At 33.7% G+C, this 22585-nt stretch overlaps 1 protein-coding gene across 11 annotated transcripts in view; it reads right to left on the reverse strand.

Annotated features, from left to right (window-relative positions):
* The window catches only part of WDR72 (WD repeat domain 72), a 125424-nt gene that overhangs the window by 58527 nt on the left and 44312 nt on the right, over positions 1 to 22585 (reverse strand). For 10 of the 11 annotated variants that reach the window (XM_080607527.1, XM_080607532.1, XM_080607533.1 and 7 more), the window contains 3 exons: positions 9767 to 10587; positions 4607 to 4698; positions 2249 to 2331 (listed from right to left, as the gene is read on the reverse strand). In XM_080607527.1, coding sequence (XP_080463653.1) covers positions 2249 to 2331; positions 4607 to 4698; positions 9767 to 10587 — 996 coding nt within the window. Of the gene's footprint in view, positions 1 to 978; positions 1228 to 2248; positions 2332 to 4606; positions 4699 to 9766; positions 10588 to 22585 lie in introns of those variants that run through there. The other variant, XM_080607530.1, reaches the window with a different exon arrangement.

The following is a 22585-nucleotide window of genomic DNA, read 5'->3' on the forward strand; positions in this document are numbered from 1 at the left end:
GGACCTAAATGTTATACACTGAAGCTATATAAACTGTTTTTCTGATGGTGGTCCTGAATTAACACAGTTCTAATAAGGTCTTATTACTTGGGACTATATAACATGACAGTTTCAAGATTAGAACTGACTCATGTCCAGGTAGCTCAGAACTAAAAGAAACAGATGCATGACTCTCTACTGATTGTGAAGGCATTAGTAGTTAATGGGACAAAGCTCAGACATTTCCATATGGATGTGTCACACCACAGATTCCTCTTACTGTCATACATAAAACAGAGACAAACTGCTGAATCCCCATAGACTGATTGGTGCCAAACAAGTCTGACAGACTGCTTGCATGTTGCCATGTAATAAAATCCTTGACCGTATATACAAAGATTGGAGACAGCATTTTTTTTAGTGGAACTACTGACCTACAAAAGATTCATGTAAAACTCACTGTTTTGATACTGATTTCCTTTGCCAAGATTAGCACTGAAAATAGAACAAAGGCTATGGAAACATGGTTGTTTATTATGTTTTACAAAACGTTGTTCAGCTCATGGAATAAGGCATATTGTAGGAAGAAGCTTACTTGGTCTATAAACATTTTTATGAAGAGATAAAGGACTTCAATCTTCAGGGAAGTCAACCTAACAAGTAGAAGCTTCACTCAATGAGATAGGAAAATATCTTAGAGCAGAAGAGAAGGAAGCAAATTATTTCAAATAGTATTCTTCTTGAAATGACTGAATAAAGGAATAGGGAGGACACATTTCAATCTCTATTATTTGAATAATAAGGAGCTAGGAAGAACAAAGGAATAATTATCAAAGAAATCTTCCTAGTGGAAAAAAGGATGCTTATATCTCCCAGAATCAACATCAAAACACTTCAGTTGCATTAGAGTTTGATTTTTTTTTCATTGTGCACCATTTCAGCCACAAAGGTTTCATGAAGCTGCAATCATATAAGAGTACAGTGAATAAAATTAAAATAGAACCAAACATCTATTATAGAGGAACAGTTTATTTTAAGTATAGAGTAAACACAATCATTTTTTCATCATATTAAATGTTTCTGGGCAAGCAATTATTTCTATATGTGTGCATCTCTGAAAAGGCCAAAACACTTCAGTAATTTGTGGGTGAGGTGGGAGTGTGGCAAAAAGCAGCAGTATTTCACCCGAAAGAACAGGAAAATGAATGAAGATGACCTTCTCCTTAAAATCAACCAGTGAAATAAATCCTGTATTTTAAAAATACATGCATTTTTTAAGTTTAAAACAAAAAGACCTCCCTTGGCCCTTAAACTTCAATAAGTCAGTCAGTAAAGTCATGATCAATCATTTGCAGCAAGTTCTTTCAGTTTCCTTGTTTGCACAGAATCTGTTGTAGTACTGTAAGGAGATGAGGAATCAATAAATGGCAAATCCTTTGGGTCATGTCTGAGAGTCAGTATCCTCCATAAAAGATATTAAAAAAAACTTTTTAAAAGTAGAATAACTAGTGATACTAGGAGAGAACATACATGACTGTTTAATCAGGCTGTTCAGGATTTACAGTTTGGCCATGAATCTGTGTTTGTATACAGAAATCAGAAATAGAGCCATCCTACTATGAACAAAACTATAATTTTATATAAAGCGTGGGTAGCTGAATACCCACCCCTATAGCTAAGTCACAAATGGCTTTGAATGTTATGGCATTTACGGCAGTTTGGTTGCAAACAGGAAAAAAAAATGCACTACAAAGCTGGTTAAAGATCATTGCAAACCTGAGTCTTAATACTAAAATTTGTGTAGGATTGATAGGATGGTATTTGCAGTACTTCACAATTTCAGTGTCTTAAGATCTTTTCAGATGAAAGGTATGAGGTAGCTTGTTCCACACCTTATCTTTCCACACACTAATCTCTATTGGTAGATAAAACCATTATCATTGCATAAACTTATCAGTCACTAAATTCAATGGAAAATGTAAAAACATGCTGCAAACTCTAGAAAACATCACTAAGCATACTTGGTGATTATTCATTCAGACATTAGGACACTTACCTTCTCATATTTGAGCATGCATATTAAGGCTTTATAAATAGAATACCCCATACCAAAGTAATCTGATTTTTAAAGATATGAATGCCATGATTTATATATAATATTTTACATAAATTAGTAACTACGGTATCACATTACAGATTCCAAGTACTAAACTACAGTCAATGTCACTTAAAGATTAGATTGTTGCTATTAACACAGCCTATTACCTACCTTTATAGATTGGTCACTCCAACAACAAATGAGTTTCAGCAGTGAAACTCTCCTAAAGTCAGGGGAATGGCGTTTACTTGTTTCTGAAAAACACATACATAACTTATGAACTGACAGTACACATATAAATACAGAAATACAAAGATGTTAAACATTTTAACTTCAACAACATCTGAAGAAGAATAATTTCTCAGAACGTTTCAATCTAATGCTGTAAGCACAAGTCATCCATATCATTGTCATCTGAACTATTTACTGTTATCCAAAATCAGATTAGTCCTTTTTGTTTACAGTTGTCTGCTTATTTGCAAAGACCAAAACAAAGTATTGAAAGTATCCTGATTGCACAATGCAGTCATCCACTGAGATGATGGAGTCCTGCCACGAAAACTGGAGCTTGAAAGAATTGCATGGGTATACGCATACTGTAAAGTCAATTGTATTCACTAGTGTAGTCTGAAGAGGATCAGTATGTTATTCAGTAGATGGCTTTATGAAATAGTTATGTTTGTCAGTATCTAATTAAATATTTAAACATATGTATATACATGCAGGTATGATCAAAAAGAAAAGTGAAAAAGAAAGGAAAATAAAAAGAGAGCATGTGATTTTTTTTATGGTTAGATGGGATAAGAGCAAGCATTACATTCTTTATCTCTGGTAGCTGACATAACATGTACCATATTATACAAAATGTAAAGGCTAATACAAAAATATAAAAAGCATTGACAAAATAAGGCAAAACTGATCATATGAAAGTAAACTTCTTTCATTCTCACATTTTAATTAGAATTTTTTTTGAGATTTGTTCATACATCAGGATGAATTTTTCTTTTTTCCTTTTTCTGACACAGCAAAACTTGCAAAATTGCCACGTTGAATGTTGCTTGATTTTTTTGTTTGTTTTGTTTTCTTGACCAGCAGATATGGTAAAGACATTTTATAAGTATGGGTAATTAGTGCCAAATTTTCAAATGCTATATTCTCTGATTAATGATTTGGCATTGGGACCAGATTATGAAATTAACATTCTACCTTTCAAACAATTCTTTCAAAGAAATTTTGAAATTCTTCTACCTCAATTAACATTCTATCTTTGAAACAGAATTTGCTTCATTTCAATGATTTCAACTGAATACAAATTTAAGTATGGCCTGACTTCATTGCAATAAAAGAGAAGATAGTGTTATTTTTCTCTCATGTTCTGTCTCAGTCAATGCAAGTCTCTGTCACTGTAAAGATTATTTCAAACACAATGCTCTCTCCCTTCCCCCCCCCCCCCCCGAAAGAAAGCAATATTTATTTGAATTGGCAGCTTTTATCGTTCTCACTAACCTAGATAAGAGCTAACCCGAAGCTACTCCATTCTAAACATAAATGGTCTTTTAGCAAGTGTCTCCCATAACCAAAAAGAGAACAGCAAATATGGTACCTTATCCAACCTTATTGTCTGTTCTCATGAAAATATAGTTCAGTTTAATGTCCATATATATGCAAAAGGCTCCTGTTCTAATTTGGCTTTATTCCCATCTCTTTTTACAAGTGTAAATATATACAGAAACTCCAAAAAGGTCAGCAGAATTAAGATTTAACATTGCCCAGTGTTTCCTTGATGCTAAAGCGGTCATTCCTAAAATGTCTGTGTGATACACAAGCTAATTTTAGATGGGGATTTTAAGGTTTATTTACATACCATGAGAAAAAGTTTTAACTTGAAAATGTTCATGTTATCCGTCTAGACAGGACTTAGCTGATAACAGGAACACTATATTTGTTAAGGTAATGTATAATGTCAAATATTCATATTCTTTCTTCTATTCCTTGGTTCATTGCATGCTATAAAAACAAGTTTACAGTCGCTTGCAAGCCAAGAATGGTGAACAATTGCCTATGAGACATTAATGTGAAGAAATTACTTTATTCTGCACTAAGCCAAGAGTCTAAGGGCATCACTGAACTGTCTACACGACTCTTGTATTACTAAGGCAACAGTTTGCTTTAAGGGTTGTATATATTGTACGGTGAGCATGTAATGGTGTTGAGGGAGATGGGGGAGGGGGAAGACAACAGTATTTGTATTATTACATTTCTATTTTTCAGATTGCTGGAAAATATCTTTAGAAACTCAGCCAAATGTTTTGCCATCACACAACATATATCTTTGTATTATTTAATGTGCTTTTGTATGTAAAAGTGATATTCACAGAAAATAACATTAAACCAGTTAATCCAGACCTCCACAATGTTAAAGAACATAAATAGTTTTTTCATTATTGAAATTAAATGATATATTTTAGCAATTAAATGCATGCCAAACATAACAAAAAAAAGCTAATGTTGCCATTCTTCAACACTTACTGCTTGATAACTCTTCATAAAAACTGGAAAACGAAGACATGGCTGCTTCCATATTTCGCCATTTGTCATGTACAGATTCTGATCGATGTGGACTAAAATAATAAGAAAATGTTAAATAAAACCTGAATATACTTACAAAAACCTTGTGTCTGTTTTAAGATAGATATTCACAATCACTATAGATATTACTATCAGTCAAACACACATTAGTTTATCCTCAAAAACAACTTGCACACTTTTGCCCTCAACTTGCTATTGAAACAGTCATATATACACAAGTCTGAGTATCATCCGTATGCAGAAATTTCATGTTTAGCCAAAACTTCTTACAGTTAACTTTTACATTATTTTATACAAGCAAAGTCCTGTGAAAAGAATTTCATCAAGATACCATTTTCACCAAGTACCTGAGCTGTTTTTCTATTACATAGGATAAAAGTCTAAGAGTGACAGCTTTAATTTTTACAGGATTTCACCTTTTCACAGTTCTGAACATTCACTTAGAATATAGTTGTAATACTTGGGATTTTGATAAAGAGCTACAATTTAGGGGACATGTTTGTATACCTATTAGTATCTAGGAGAACCCTTCAGTACTTGTCTCTGACTAATGCAGGAACCTAACCCTTGAAGACAAAGAATATGGGTGGAAAGGAAAGGAAGTGGAAAACCTCCCTAAACCCTTGCACTATCTTAAACTATCTCTTTCAAATGCTTTGCTATAGTGACCCTGAATTTGTGTGTCGTTTAAAAAATATTTCACCTTTCAAATTCACTACAACCAACAAAAAGTCATAATATTTTGAAAGCTTTACAATACTAAGCAATTCTCAAAATTGTCAGCTTGAGCACTTTAAGGTACAAACACAAATCTCAAAATGCAGCAGCACAAAAATTATTTGAAGATCTGTTAGCCTTTTCCTGTTTCTGTTCCACTTTTATAACCTGACATTTTACTACAATTTCCTCTATTTTCAGAGTTGGTCATGTTGCAAAAAAATGCAGATTCAAAAATATTTTTATGAATAATAGCTAATACTCAGTCCCAAGTTTTTCCAAAGTCATTTTTTTCATACTTTATTCTTTTTTTGGATTATGAACAGCTTTTGTGTGTGTGTGTGTGTGTGTGTGTTTATTGTTAAATCACTTTAAAAAGCTACTTCTTTTGTTTGTTTTTAAAACAGATTATTACTGATTTGGTAGCATGTCCAAAGAATTTTTTTGGACAATTATTTGATGTTCATTATTTTCACATCCCCAAAATTTCATCCAACCAATCAAGCAGCTAATAGTTCACATACAAACTATATCCTGAAGCTTATTGATCCAAATCATTACCTGAAAATGTATACAAGTTAAGAGTTTGTCAACCAAATGTTTTTCATTAGGGAGTGATGAACTGCCAAAGACATGGTTTACGCAGAAACATATATATGCCGACAAGGACACGTATCTGCTCAAAATGAGAATACCAGACTCATCCAAGAATACCCAAAAGTGTATGTACTGACTGAATTCATTTTCCAGTTCTGATTCTCCATATTAAAAATGTATTTTATTTAACAACAACAACAAGTCCTTTCACTCTCCTGTAATAACAAAATTATCAGATATGCCAAAGAACAGGGATTTAAACTTTATTATTTTCTTCCCCAGATGAGGGCCATAGCTAAAAATAAAATAATTCTCCCTACAGTCCAAAGAATATGTTACTGCTATAAGCAAAGTGGTCCAGCATAAAAAGAAGAAAGCTGTAATCCCAAAATTATCAAACTAGTAGCTAGACATCAGGCTATATTGACAGAAATAAACATGCAATTCTATTCTCTATTGTGAAATTAGGCAGGAATTTCCATTTCAGCTGCATACATATTAAGCAAGTATCTTGGCCACTGGATAATCTATTCAAGTGTTCTTTCTCCTGTTTTTGATTTCAAAGTTTAAAAGCTTCAATTTTCTTGTGTTTGCACTAGTGTGCTAATAGAAAGTAAACTTTCACAAGATGGAAAGAGTTGTAACTCTCAAAAGGAGATTACTGAAAAAGTAAAAGGATCCTACTAAAACGAGATTGAAATGTGTTTTTTTTTTCTTTTGTATTAGTAACTGAAGTAGTAAAAATTGTTTGTACCTCAGTAATAATTAGTAGACCAGCACTCTTACAAGCTTTAAAAGCAGTCTTACTAATTCCTTCAGCAAATGCTGCAGCAAATTGGAATTCAATATGTAGTTTTTCCCTTGGGCATGCAGTAGTTTCAGCTAAATCAACTGCTCAAGCAGGTATGGCTACACGCTGTACTTTTAGAAATCAAACTATATAAAACTGTATTTGCTCAGTTTCTTTCAAACTTTTAATTAGGCAAAAGTGCATTATTTAAACAGTTCACCAAAACAAAATTCATTCCAACCCCAAAAACAAAGTGAATAATGTATAATGAATAGGGACAAGTCATATAGGAAGATGAAAAAAAAGAATTAACATAGGTTGTGATAATTTTCTCAAACCTAAATTATTTGTGAGAGGAATAGGTGAAGCAAATGCTAAATCACAAAATCATGGTAAATATATGGTCATGTTCAACTAGGCATGTTACTAGGCATTTTAAAAAAAAAGGAAACTTCACAGGAAAAGGGCTTTTTACCCTACGTGGAAAGATAGATACATTTGCATACACATTACTGGTTTTGAGGTTATACAGAATTTATAGATACAATTAGATAGCAAATTCAGATAGCAAAACTATGCTTTTAATACTCAGACACAAAGATAACGTTATCATATTAAAGTAGATAGTGTCTTTTTTTTCCTAAGCCTACCAGGTTTGGAATCATTAAAAAAACAAACAACAAACTAACGTTTGAAGAATGAAATTCATTTCCTTGACTCTAATATGCTTCTTCTACAAAGACAGATGATTTTTTTCTTTAAATAACATCTTGTGTGTGTGACAGAAAAACAATCTTATTGTCTTTACTCACACAACTTTAATTCTCTGTTAAAGGGATGGTTCTTTACTGTAGTGGGGCATCATTTGCACATTACAGCTGTTAGGAAAACGTACAAAATTCTTTACACACTTCATCTGTTATCTCTGTTTATTAGGGGAAAAAAGTGAAGTATTACTCACATGTTTAACATTCCAAAACAGTTCTTGGAATGTAGGGCGGGGGGGGGGGGGGAAATAAGGTCTGAACAGAAAGCCATTATGAGAAAAAAAATTGTCACCAGCAGTATAGAGGAAAAGGCCCAGGTGACTCTAGAATCTCTAAGGTCTACGTTAATTCAGCAGATACAGTCTAGTTCTGATCAAATTCCCTATTAAAGAACACTATCTTTCAACACCAGAGAAAAATTGTGTCTACTTCTCAGGTTTTTTTTTGTTTGTTTGTTTGTTTTTTTTCTCTTCCCCTGAATGTAAGAGAAAGTATTCTTTCCTTACTAGGAAGGAATATTCTTAAAAATACACAAGACTGTGCAAGTAAAGTCAGGAAAAAAAAGATTTGTGTTATCTCTGTCTGGGCTCATTGTACATGGTATTGCTGCTTAGGAACTCAATGGAAGCTTAACAGCAACCAACCACCCTCCCTCCACCCCCCAAAAAAAAATAATAAAGAATTAAATGGATACAACTCAAGAGTTCTTATTCAGGTGACTCCATTAGGAGGTAACAGCCCATATGAGAGCATCACAAATGACACCAAACTGAAACTTAGCCACAAGACAGCTATAAATAAGAATACTATTCAGCTCTTAAAAAAGATGCAATCCAAACCAAACCATGTCAAAATCCTAACTAAAGCATTTCACAGTCATTGAATATAAACTGTAACATCTTATTGTAACTAAAATTTATGGCTTTTTTTTTGTATTTTGTACAGTAAAAAAATCACTTATTTCTACAGGTGACACTTGCTTTTATGGCTTTACCTTTCCTAGAGAAAGTTTAAAATTGTATAATAATGTTTTCACAAAATGAACTATGTATTTTTTCTATGCGACTTCAATAATTTTATGGGAGAGAGGTTCCAAAGCCAGAATTTGTCAGGAAAAATGTATGATTTTGGTATGTTCCTAACTGAATACGTTGTCTCTACCAACAGAGTACTGTAAGACACAATGCAAGCATAACTTTTTCTTGCATAAAAAAGATTTCATGTTCAAGCTGGAATCTTGGAAGCATCCTTTAATATAAGAACTTTTGTTGAATATGTACCAGCAGGCAATGCGATAAGCAGGAAAAGTAACTGAGAACAGTATGTTTGTCCTGCAGGATGTTGTATACCTACTGAGGCATCCTGAAGGCCCAGAGCCTTGTGGAAGATGCACACAGTTCTTTGCTGCAGCAGGATCAATATTTTTTGTTCCCCTCCTTACCTCTAGGTCATAGCATCAACAACACCGAATTTCATTGTCCCTAAAATACTAAATGTGGACCAACATTGGTTTGCTGAATGACGACAGTCTCAACAGTATCCATTGGCTGACTAGTGGGCTCTATTTGGCTGGGTCAAATAATACTGAGCATACTATTTCTCTCAATGCAGAAAAAGTGTTTAATCAATAAATTTGTTTTAAGTAACGTAAGTGTTATTTGGGATGGTTCTTACAACATAACAGCTGATGAAGTATTCCTTCCCTCTAGCTGCCATTATTACTCTGTGTGTGTTACTTTAGATAACATAACTAGTAGAGATTTTTCTTGCCTCTCGTGTTTTATTTATCTGTGGAGGCAGGGGTTCTACTGTAAAGGAAGTATATTGCTTATAGGGAATGGAAGTTAAAACAGCACAAATGCGTTAATACATGTCTCCAAATGTGCTTGAAGAGACCTCATTCTCCTTAGTCTAAGATAGCGAGGAAAAGAGTTCTGTCTGGAAAGACAGGGTGTGAAGTTGGATAATTCAAATTCTTGTTCAGTTGAAAAGTTTCTTATATCAGTTTATTCATCAGCTATAAAGATACCTAACTTTCACCTGTTCTTTCATTCAAAATACATCCTATAAAAAAAAGCTCTACAGAAAGAATGCAAATTCCACTGAATATATCCATATTTAAGGTATCCATATTTAAGGTAAAAATTAGTCATGTCATTCCCTCCTCCTCCCCTCCCTTTTCTTTCAAACTACTTTGAAAAAAAAAAGGCTCAAAGAAAAGGTTCTTACCTTTCAATTTCACTTGTATCTGCTGAAGGCATGTTAATTATCCTGTTGATTAAAGCTATTCTGTTAAATAAGAAAAGAACTGTTTCTGATCCCTTTGCTCCATAAGCATTATTCACTGGTCCATCCTTCTTTTCAGTTTGTCCTTCAGTTGCAGCAAGGTACTTGTTTGATAAATCAAACACTCTTTTTGAAAACAAGTTACTTAATGTGTGTTCTTCTAGCACACCACAACCAGCGCACTTCCATCCTGGCAACATCAGTGATACGTGATTTTCATTTGACACAAGTCCAAAAGAAACTGGACACTGGAGCCGCAAAATATCTAGGTGTCTTACACAAAGATTGTCTATTTCTTTATCTACACCCCAGGGTAAGAGACACGACAAAAGCAGTTTAGCTGTATCTGTGGCGATGTCCACATCAATGTTTCCTGATGACTGCATTCTAGTCTTTCTTGAACTCTTCATTTTTTTCTGTCTCTTTATGCCGCCACTTTCTTCCAAAGATCTAACTGCATTAGTATCCCCACTGACTTGGTTTGCACAAACAGCATCTACTTGCCCATCCACTGTTGATATGGAACCAGCAGTTTTATTTCTTTTTAATGTCAGTGCCCTTTTCTCAGTAGTACTTTTGGCTCTTTCTGTAGTGTCAAGGTTGTGGAATGAATTTGATGACTTTAATCCACAGAGTTGAGATGACAGCAGAAGTTCCACAAGTTTTTCCAGATCAAATAAGAGAATATGAAAGTTTGCACTGTTCCATTTTGTCTTAACTGGTAAAACAGTAAAGGGCTGTCGAATGAGGCTGTTATCCATCATCTGAAAGAAAAATATTAAACGTCCAAAGACAAATCCATAATATTTTGTAATTTTATAGATATCAGCATAGAGTTGCATATGGAATAGGCTAAATCCATTAACTTCATTAAGTTTAATTTAATCATATTTATTCACTTCTTACTTAGGAAAAAGATTTTTCTTCTACAGTTTAATATATGCAAAGGGACATGTACTTAAATACTGCAATCCCAATTCCCTAAAGTCTTTTAAACTAAGAATATTCTAATAAATTTTCATTGTAGAGAAGAAATTGATTTAATTTAATTTTATTTATTTATTTTGTCTGAGACACACTTCAGATGAGTTTGCAGGAAAAGAACTACTTTCTTTCATAGGAATCATTGTGCCTCACTACCAAGGGGCACTCCTCTGAAGTTACTGGAAGGATCATCAAATGTTAAAATCAAATTATGAGATGGTGACATCTGACATCAGAAACCTGCTCTATCTATTAAAGAAGCATCTTTTACCTTCAGGGAAACAACAGACATGAGTATAAATTCCATTTTGATTCTTTTGCCCTTTTCTTCAAGCAGTTACGGCTTGTATGCTTTTATTGTCCTGCACAAGCCTATACTCTCAGCACTGTGTTCATTCTAGCTTTTTCATCTTTACAAGCAAGCATGTACAAGCAGAAAGATAGAGAAGCAAATTTTCAGCCCAGTGATGCTTCTGCAAAGAGACATCGTAGCACCATATTCCATAGCACAGGTGATACAGGATTTTCTAGATATTTTTGTGATAGCCAGAAATATTCTGCTAATGCAAATGAAGAACAGTTTCTGTTGATCATATGAACTGAATCTGAAAAGAAACTATCAGCAAATATTAGTAAAATGAGGCGACAGCTGGATTTAATTTGAATGCAATGTTGATTAACTCATCTTTCTCAAGAGTACTTTTACCTAACTCCTTTTATATTGCTAACAAGTTTTATAAAATTAACTATTCCTAAACTGTTAATATTTTAGTTACAAATAACACAAGTGCAAATTTAACCATGTTTACAAGTAATTTGACTTCTTAGTTTTGGATAATAAAATAATTTGCTCTTCTGTTATTTAGAGAATGATGTTACCACCAGGTGAAGATAGACTCTAAATACAAAATCTTAAAGATCTCTATAGGAAGGCATAAATAAGAGATTACAATGGCTTGTTCAGGTTTTCTTTCCATCTTTCTATCCCTTTCCTTTATATGTGTATATATATATATATATATATAAAATGTATATATATTATTGTTTTTCAGCATTAGGATTATTTTAATCATTAATTACAATATTTACTGGTACATAAGGAGAATCCCATGGAATGCAAACACTGGAATTCATAGGCTAGTTTTAACATTAATAGAAAGCATTCTTATGCTTTGAACATTCTTCTCTGTTCTATACATTTATATTTGGTTGACTAGCATTTAGAAGCCTTTAGAAAAATCACCATACAAACAAAAGAAAATACTTTGACAATGTCAATCTGTTGAGGCATCTGGTGATGCTACTGGGTGCAAGGTCACAATAAATGTTTATTGGCAATATGAAAGCTTATTGACATTGATCCTAAAAACATCTACGAAGTTATCTTAGCTCTCTGCCATAGGCATTTAATTCCATTGAAAGAAGGTGGACATCTAAAGCTTCAGACATAAAACACTATTTAGAAATATGGACAAGCTATTCACTGTAACATAAGATGACAGAAAATGGAAGGAAACCCATAAAACTAAGTATGAAATGGAGAGCTGGGAATAGCATTTCATGATGGCTATTGAAAAGTAGATTAAATTATTTACATTCTGTACTGTCTTTCCTGAAATTCCAGAAGTATTTTACAAAAATAAGTTTTACTATATACAGATAAGTATCAGAATTATCATTTTTAAGTGAACATATGAAGAATTTAATAACTTGGCTTCAAAAAGTGGGCTAACAGCAGTTGCAATAACAAAGCATGACCTGTCTCTGAACCACATGATCCAACTTTGAGGTCTCCCTGTTGCCAACACACAGGTCTCTGTAATAAGATACTTTTTTTTTTTCCTGACAATTTTTGCTTGATGCAATTTCATATATCATGGGATCTTTCAAACCCAAATTAGCTGATCTGATAGTACTGTGTATACCCAAATATCAAGCCATTCAAGCCTTAACATTCTCCCAATGAATTTCAAATATTCATGTCAAAAAAAAGGATTCATCTAATAATACAAAGGCTTTCTTCAATTCTGCAGGTTAAATGACCAGAGGCTTCTTTTTCTGATTTACCATTTTTAATTTAAAATTTTATTGTTGGCATGGCCTACCTTCTGATTCCACATCAGTGGTCAGGAAAGAGATGCCAATGTTCATCTACTTTCATTATTTAGCTGAGCAATTAGGAAGATTATTTATTTAAAAAAACTTCTGAAAGTTATTACAGGGAAAAAGCTTTTCATGGCTTCAGTAACTTGATCCAGATTTTAAAAGCTGATCTTTGTCCTTTTTGTCATTATCCAGGTGTATGGATCTAAAATAACTATAAATGGCTAAGGCACACCACTGCACTTCAGTTTTAAGAATTAGCTGGATGTGCTACCACTTTTTTGTGCATCAATAGGAATAAGTTTAACAAGAATTCACTCTGAAGGAGATCTATGCCAGTCAAGAAAGTAAATTTTAGTAATAGAAAAACATGTTTTTGTGAAGTCTAAAAACTGTCACTAAAAACATGTTCTCATTATCATGATATACCTAACACCCCTTTTTTTTTAGTTGAAAACTGACAGGTAGGAAGCACGTTATTTTATTGTGTCTTTATACATTATCACCAAATTAATACCACCATCAGCCATTTCAGTTAAAATATTGGCTAGTTCCTAACAAAACTGATGAATTATCTCATAAAGCTTTTGAAACCATCACATCTTAATTTAAACAAATTCTGAAGTAAAATAGTGTTTGTTCCCCTCTCCACACCAAACAAAAACCCTGTTAGATGCTGAAGTTCAGTAAAGAGGTGAGATCTCCCTTGCTCAAAAACACAGCCATGTTGATGACATTCCTGCTAATAATTGGAGTTCAGAGCATTTGCTGCTTCGAGAAATCTGCATTCACTGATAATGCTCCATTTGAGGCCTTCACCTGTGAGCTTTAAAGAAGCTTGGCTACAGACCAAAGTTTATATCCAGAGACTCATCATCTCTGGTTGAATGACAGCTTTCTATATGTAGGAAAGAAAGGATTAAAGGAGGCTTTGAAAGGGCAAGCTATATGCCATGCATGGCAACTATGACCTCTCTAGGGGCCATCTAGGGAGCCATTAAAGGTATTTGAGCCAGGACAAGACACAAGCCAACTTTGCAGGATTTCTTCTGACACGGAATCCCTTCGTTCCCATAACTTCAAAGACTGCTCTTTTACTTCCCTCTTTTTCTCTTTACAAATCTTTACAAAACCACCTTAGCAGCCCAGAAAACATTTTCCCTTTTCTATGAGTAGTGGGAGGTAGGGGGCTACCTTTACCATAGCCCACAAATAGATCAGTGTTATCTTTAACATATTTAAGACATACATACTATGTAAAATTTTAATGGGAAGTACAATTCAAGTGTTATTTTATCTAGCTGCCTTCTCATCTCTAAAAGCATTTTTCCACTGGGATACAACTTAATCTAGGAACAATATTCCATGTAAAATACACACTGCCATTAGCTGGCAGGGATTCCTGTATTTTTTCAGCTCCTCATGTATACCTACTATTTCTGCACTCCAGCTTTCTTTACCAGATGCACTCTTGTTGGCTTTGTGCTAAAAATAGATTTGACAAGAATGGTCTTGACATTAATTTTACATAAAAGAAACAAAGTGGCAAGATCATGTGGTAGACTCTAGAAGGAAAACCAGACTCAAAGTATACTTAGAGAACACTGTACTGAGAAGAAATAGGTCAGTTCTCAGTGTGGGTAGTATCAACTTCTACACAAAAACGTGTCCAAAACCATTAAAAGGGATTCTTACAGACTTTTGGTTTCCTTTATCCATTGTACTCTTTTTTTTTTATCCCAAAGAATAATAATAAGCCACAAAAGTGCCTGCAATATGAATTATGGTATATAAAGCATAAATGTGAGCCACTCTGCCAATTCCAATCAGTGAGGGTTTTTTTTGTTTGTTTGTTTTAAATTATGCACATTCAGGGGGGTTAAAATTCTGCTCCTTTAAGCTTTCTCTTGTGAGAGTATATTTTGGTCCATTAAAACAGATCAGTTCTCTCCTGATTCCACTCCAAAAAAAAAAAAACGCTCTAGAAAATGTTAGGCTGAAATGAAGAACTTATTCTTAGGATAAATTTTAGTTAGATTTTTTTTTGGGGGGGTGGGGGTGGCAGTGAGCATCACTGAAGTATTGAGAAAGCAGACTAAAATTCTTAAACTGTGCTATGGGTGAATTTGAGGCCCAGGGAAGGGGGTGGTAGCAGCTGGGGAGGGGATTTTCTCTTAGTGTCCTGAGTTTTTTTTTTTTTTTAAGCAGACAAACTTCACTGTTTTGACAATCATTAAAATAATCTTAATAGACCACTTAATCAAAGACCCAATAAAACACAGCATTTAAGTCCATAATAAAAGTTTGTAAGCATGACTTTCACTTTTAAAGAGTAAATAATCCATTATTAAATATACTTACTAAAAATAAATCTAGTTTATCAGTTAAATACCAGCATCCTTATGTGTATGCTTATGTGTATTCAATGAAGACAATCTGTGAGGAAAGTACACGCACTTCACCATTTCACAAATATTAAGCAAAAAAATGTAGTTTTAAAAACCACTCTTATGGTCTAAATTGCTTTAGATAATTTCTGAAATAGCACAAAAGTTTGAGACTATGGATGTATTTCAATGAAATTAACACTTCTTTTCCTGTAATCTGACCTTCAGTTACACTACAAAAACAACAGAAATTTTAAATAACTTTCACATGTTTCATTTACTTCCGTTTACTGTTCATTACCTCTGTGGCAATCAATAACATTGACAATAAGTAGGATTATTATTTTATAAACTAATATGTGACAAAACTCAGCTACCAAAAAGAAAAGGAAGGTGGGGCAGTAGAATTTGCCAACTAAAATTTTTTTGCAGGTGAAGAATTTTCTGCATCTTGATCATACCAGTTACTGGGATATCAATAGAAGTTCAGAACTCCTAACTTTTCTTGGAATCACGTCCCATCATTGGTCTGCCTCTAGGCTCATAAAAAAATAAGCACGTCTCACAGCTGTTTGTAAAAATCTGTCTGTTACTCCTACCCTATGTTTTAAATTTTTGGTTCATGGATCTGGAAGAACTGTTTTGACTGAAGGATGGCTACCACGTCCAGTTGTCTTAAATAACTGCTTGTATTGCCAGTGACAGCTCTGTTCTGTTCTCCATGATACTTTTGTCCTTGATGGTGGGTAGCAAGTCTTTGTTGTTGTTTTGCTTGTTTTTTAAATATGAATATGGAATACCTTAGTAAGTGGCTTTACCTGACTAGACATTCTTTTTAACCTTTTAAATGAAAATAGTAACATTACATAATATATGTAAGAAACAATTATGTTTCAGGGACATATTTGCAGGTGCAATCTAACAGTTTTGCAAAATAGGAAATTTGTAATTGTCTCAAAAATACAAATACATAAACAATGCACAAAATGGCTGGCACAGTGTAAATTAAAGCATTAAAATCATTTCTAAATCCTCTGAGCCCTGGGCTGCTGGAGATGATAGTCGATAGTAGTAAAAAAATTGCCTCCTTGAAATGTGCTTGGTGGACAGCAGCTTGATGATTGGCAGCACAAATAGAAGACAAACAAGAAAGCCTTCAATCTGCAGCTGATGCACAGGAAGAACATGGGGAGCTGAGTTTACAATAGAGAAAACATTACCAAGCTAATGGCACAGGCAATCATTTGACCACCATGCATCTCTGATAGCAGCAGGGCATCCATTTCCAGTTAAGTGTTAGAGTACCTTTTTGCTTTCTCTGACCACTGCAGGGGTAAAACAACCTAGTGCGTGAAACCCACTGACTGGTAATAAATTACTATATTGGATACTTTTTGTTTTCTTTCAGCAATGACTTTACTGTGTATTCCTGCTATCATTACCAATTAAAGTGGAGATTGCTTTAGCAAGCTATATCTAACTGTATATCAGTCCCTATGCTCCAATTGCTTTAGCAAGTATCACAAGGTCAAGAGGCTCCTTTGACCTTTATCAGCTAAGTCTCTCTGACCACTCACTATTTGAAGCAATCTCAGCTGAACAGATGGACACTTTTGCAGATTCTATAAAGCTTAGAATATAAAGATAAATGAAATTGTGTTTGGGGTGTCAAACTGGTTTATGAACATAAAATATTGCTACCAAGTTCCACAAAAGTCTCAGATTCCAAAGAGCACATCTTAAATCTGCACTACAAATACAACACCTCTTTATTGACTAGAAAAATGTATTTTTCAGATTCAACTTCTACAGATAAAACTACAAGCTTGGTACAACTTAACTTACTAGTTATGACAAAGTTGCTTCGAATTTTGAAAGCTTAATTTAATTATTTTATTCATTTAAAGGGCAAGAAGAAAATTTAATCCAGCCTTTTACCATAACAGTCAGAATTAGTGTAGTACAAAGCGCACGTTCAAACAGATCATAAAATGGAAAAATACTAGAATAGTTAGATACTACAGAGCATTCAGATAGGGCTTGGACCTTAATTCTAAATTTCCCTGAACTTAAATATTTGAAAAACTTACTCTTGAAATTACTGCACCAAAATTTCAGTCACACAGCATCAGAAGAGAAAGCATCAAATTCCATGGAGATGCTTGAAGAACTGGTAATAGATATAAATGTGGTCTTGCCATATTTATGCATTTGTAATTGAAAAATAATCTATTGATCATCAATAATATTGAATAGGTTTTTTTGTTTGAGCTAAATCAGATCAGCAAACCTGCATTGTTAAGTTCATAACTTTACGCAATGAGCGTTACACAGTCTTAACAAGATTTACTGTTGAAAATTTCCTAAGTTGTATGAAAGTATGGCATATTCTTCTTCTTCTGAAAACCTGTCTCAGTTTTCAGAAAAATAAATCCAAGAGGTAAAGTTTTTATCTGAATCTTTTGGCAAGACATCATGGATGTTTTATAGGAATACTGGCTTAAAACATTTTCTAGTTCTTTATTCTATCACCATCCTAATTGAATCAACTATTCAAAATAGTCTTACTCACAGTAAGCCCTCTGTCATTTGCAAATACGCAGCTATCTCATTTCATTCTCTTGCTCTGCTGAAATGAACAATCTAGGTTATGGGCAAAGATGCATTTGGTTAAAAAACAGTTACAGACTATAGGTATACGATTGAAATAAATCTTAAGTACACATGGTCTTTAAAATTTGCACAGGGCTAAAGGATTCAAGTCATCAGTTGCACTTTCATCTCTACATAGTAGACTAAATGTGTGTTCTAACCCAATACAACTCCTACAGACAATCCATCCACACTCCCACGTCTATCCTGCCTATTTCTTAAGGATCACTTGATTTTAGGGAGCATGTCAACAATTTATCACTAAAAGTATCTATAGCCTCCCAAAGCAGGCAAAGACAGGTCAGGCCTACCCTCCCCAAAGCAATGCTGATGTTATGCATAGGGCGAGCATCATACAGAGTCAACATTACTATGATGAGTTCATTCTTATCACTTAACTTCAGACAGTTCAGTTAGTAATAGTCATAGGAGAGATAGTATTCTCTTGAGGTGGACATTCAGCACTTTTTCTCATGTTCATTTACCCTTTTTAATACCTTTAACAACGTCTCTCCTATGTAACATTTGTATTATAGAAAAAATCCAAATGAACTGGAGATCCATTTGCCTCAAAATAAAATCTGTCTACATAGACAGTCTCTGCACCATGAAAAGCTTAGATAGAAGGGAAGTATAAGGTGTTTTTAAATGAAGTCTTATTAATTTATATACTAAATATTTGTATGTTATGTCTACTTCTTAACATATTAACTTATCTTGAATGTAGAAGTAAATTCCCTAACCAAAAATGATTAAACTTTAGAAACACGCAGAGCTCAGAGATGCGCGACAGCCAAAACGTTTTTTTAGCCTTACCCAGCACTTAGAAAATCTGTAAAATGGAAAATCTGTCATTTTTCCTAGATCAGCTGGACAAACAATGCCACAGTAATCCACAAAGTACAGAGTTGACTCATGGATCTGGGAATTATTATACTGAACAATTTACTGGAAGAATGAACATCCAAATATCTGTGAGAATAATGCTGGGAAGAGATACTGCCAACATGACCACAGAAGAAGGCTAACAGCATGGGAATATAACTTTGTTCCAAGAAGGACTGACGTATATAAAAAAAATTAAGTTACTAACACATGGCTGTTTGGTGACTCCAGCTGAAATAATGCATTTGCCCTGGGCTGCTCTGATTGTGCATTCCCCATATGGGATTGTAAGAAACCCATCCATATAATTTAAAAGTACATAGAAAGTACTAGATTGAATTCTAAGAAAGTGACTTTCTCCTAAACAAGCAAACAGGAAATTATGGGATTAAATCCTTAGATACTATAACGTAGTCTAGCCTAGAAAATGCCATCCTTAAAAACTCATGAATCTGCAGGCTGGACTTTCTTCAGTTCCTATATCATTAATGGCATTTTCTAGGATATGTCAGAACAGCAGCAATATCTCTGTACCCATAGCTTTCATGCCATCCTTTCTTTGAGAGTTATTTAATCTTACAAAAGGCAGTAGCACTGCATAGGTTTCCAAGAGGACAGTATTTGCAAAAAAATGTTGAGACATATCTGGTTGGCTAATTCATCTCTCAGAATTAATTGCAAGAGCCAAACCTGACCAGCAGACCAAATTCAGGTGTGAGTAGGAAACGTAAGAACATGTAGGAAAAACACATCAGAAGAAGGAAATGTAAGCACTGGTGTTATTTTGTTGTTGTTTTTTTGCTTTGTTGTTGATAATGTTTTTCAATTGATCTGCAGTTCAGTACTTTATTTCTGTTTTATTTAACAGAAGCAAGAGATTTAATGTTTTTAGAAGAATGCTGGCAGATAACAAGTCTTTCTTTTGCAAAGTAAATTTGGGTGTTGGTTTCAGAAGAAACAATTTTGCAAGCGCTGCATGTCCTAGTTCCATAATTTCATTTAAGCTGCCAATGTATTTCTGACAAAGCTACCACTCTGTTTTGAATGGGTGTAGGGACACACCTCAGCACAGATCTGAACGCCTGTTGGTACTTTTCTTCACTAAAATAACACTAATCAAACTATACTTAAAAAGCCAGGAATCTAATGTTTAAAACAGAAAATATTTGTTGCCACAAATGCAAAGACTCCACCATTCCTGTCATGAATTGTGAATAATCCTCAAGAACTCTATTGTGCAATGTCAAAACATAAAGGTTACAAAGATGATTTAATTTGCTATAATTTCAGAATTATAAGGTAAAGCACTTACAAGGAAAAACTAGGCCAATCTACAGATGAAGTTACATCTTAGGGGCTTCTAAAGGGATATTTCTAGAGATAAAGGTAAAATAAAAGATTTAAAACTGTATAGGACTTTACATACAGAACTAAAAGAAACAATCATCAATGGAGAATAATATAGGGAACAGCACTTCAATAGGGTAGAAACTGAAAACATGACATAAACCCCACCCCAAAAAAAAAAATTGCTACGGTTTCCAAGGGATAGAGAAGGGAATTATAGCATGGCAACTGAGGTACATGGAAAGATGAGAAGGATGAAGACAGCAATGGCTAGCTTAGCTTCAGTAAATGGTCCTTCAGTGTGAAATACTTTACAAGAACTACGGATATTGAACTGTTTCTAGTAGGACCTTATAGAACTTCTGTAGCTTTAACACAGGGTCCAATTAGTTTTCCAGACAAAGAAAACGAACATATTAAGTCAGCCACCTTCAGTATAATACCAGAGAAAAACTTGTAGAAGTATATAAGTACTGTGACTTTTTTGAAACAAAACTTTAAAGATTATTCACAGATTTTAGTCAACCTGTGTTGCTTACTATCCACATTTGTAAGAGTAAAATATGTTACAATATCACGATGGCAGCCTTTCGTTTCTTTTCGAGGTAATCAATGGAGAAAACACTAAAATCAACAAATTCTTGATTTGGTTGACGAATTCAGAAAACTTCAGTAACTTTCAGCAAAGCCAGCATGGGGTCCAAGCTATCAACCTCTCTCAGGATCATGATGCCCTTTGACTGTCACCTATTTAATGTCATAACTCCAAAGTGACTCCTTCACTGTAGTTATGTTGCCACATTGGTCCCTTGACAAAATACATAATTGTGTCTTTCTCAAGAAATGTGGTACTGAAGTACGTTGCATCTGGGTTACGGGAAATCTATATATAAATCTTTGTTTCTTTTCTCATTTTACTACTACATTTAAATAATATACTACTAAATACAGTTTCAGAACACCAATCCCTATACAAAAAAAGAAATACATTGGCAGAATGATAAAAAGGTTACCAACTTTAAAGAGAAACATTCTTTCCATTTGGATTTGGCCTTAGTAGTCCGTTTCTTACAAATGATCAAAATTTGTAACTGTATAGTACCGCTCTAAATATCACAAAACAAAATAAATAAAAGGACTCTAATGTACCGTGCTTTATGGTACCACTTCTGATTTCATATTTGAAAAGTATTGTTTGGTATTTGTGCTTTGAACTCATTTCCATTATTCTATCAGTTTCCCCATTGGTAAGATTTAATTTGTAGTTATTTTCCAGTTTTCCAATAACAATTTTCAATTGCATCCATTATCTTACAAAAAGAAATTTCTGCTGTTGTCCCACAGTCTACTTATTTGCATTTTGCTTCTGTACAATATTACAACACAAAGTAGGGTTTTTAATTTATTACTTCTGTACATTTTATTGTGTATTTCTTCCGTTTTAAGCAATTATAAAAAAATACGAACTTGACTTTCCTACAGAGGAAATACCTCTGTTTCAGAGGCATCATACGTATATTTTGATAAGAGTAAAATATGTATGCTATTAAGTGAATAAGGAGTTCTTTAGTACAAATATTAGGTAAAATGTTTTAAATGCATTTTAAGAGTGCCATAGTATCTGTTAATTAACTACTCCAGTTATACTTAATTCTAATAATTACATAAATCAAATTACTTTTTACAGATCTTGTACACTTCAATATTTTGACTTTCTGCACCATTCTTTAACACTGTGTTATAGGTCAGTGCTCAAAGATCAACATTTAAAGAAATAGTCAAGTGAAATATATAAAACAATAAAAATTCCCATAAATGCTCATATGTAGATAAATATATTTTATCCCCTCATCATCTTGCTCATCTTACCTACACAGATATGAAGAGAACATTAAAAATTTCTCTTTCCTAGTCTAGCTCTTTAGTAGTATAATTCAAAAAACCAAGGACCAACACTGATCATTTAGTTTAGCAATTACAAATTTTAGAAGCTCTTCTTCCTCCAACATCTTTATCTAGAGGAAGCTCTAATCACATTAAAAGTGCACTAAAAATATAAAAGCGTGGTAAACACAGATTTACATCTAAATTATTTAAACTGAAAACCTGGGAAATTTTCTAATATAAAATATTTGTGAAACATCGAGGAAACAATTCCCAAACATCTAGCTTGTACATCAATTAAATCTTCATATCACGTATCAAAGTATTAATATATGTATGCATATTTAAAAAACAGCTTTTTACACAGCTTTGATATCAAATATAGGTATGATGAGAGCTAGTTCCATACAAACACCATGAGCACACAATCTAGTATGTAGTCTATTGTAATTAAGACCAGTGATTCAATACCTATTGCTACTGGCCAGGTATCATAGCAACCTTGTGTCACTGAATACTG

Source organism: Anser brachyrhynchus (assembly GCF_964034855.1).
Source record: "Anser brachyrhynchus genome assembly, chromosome: 11".
In the NCBI taxonomy this organism is placed as follows: domain Eukaryota; kingdom Metazoa; phylum Chordata; class Aves; order Anseriformes; family Anatidae; genus Anser; species Anser brachyrhynchus.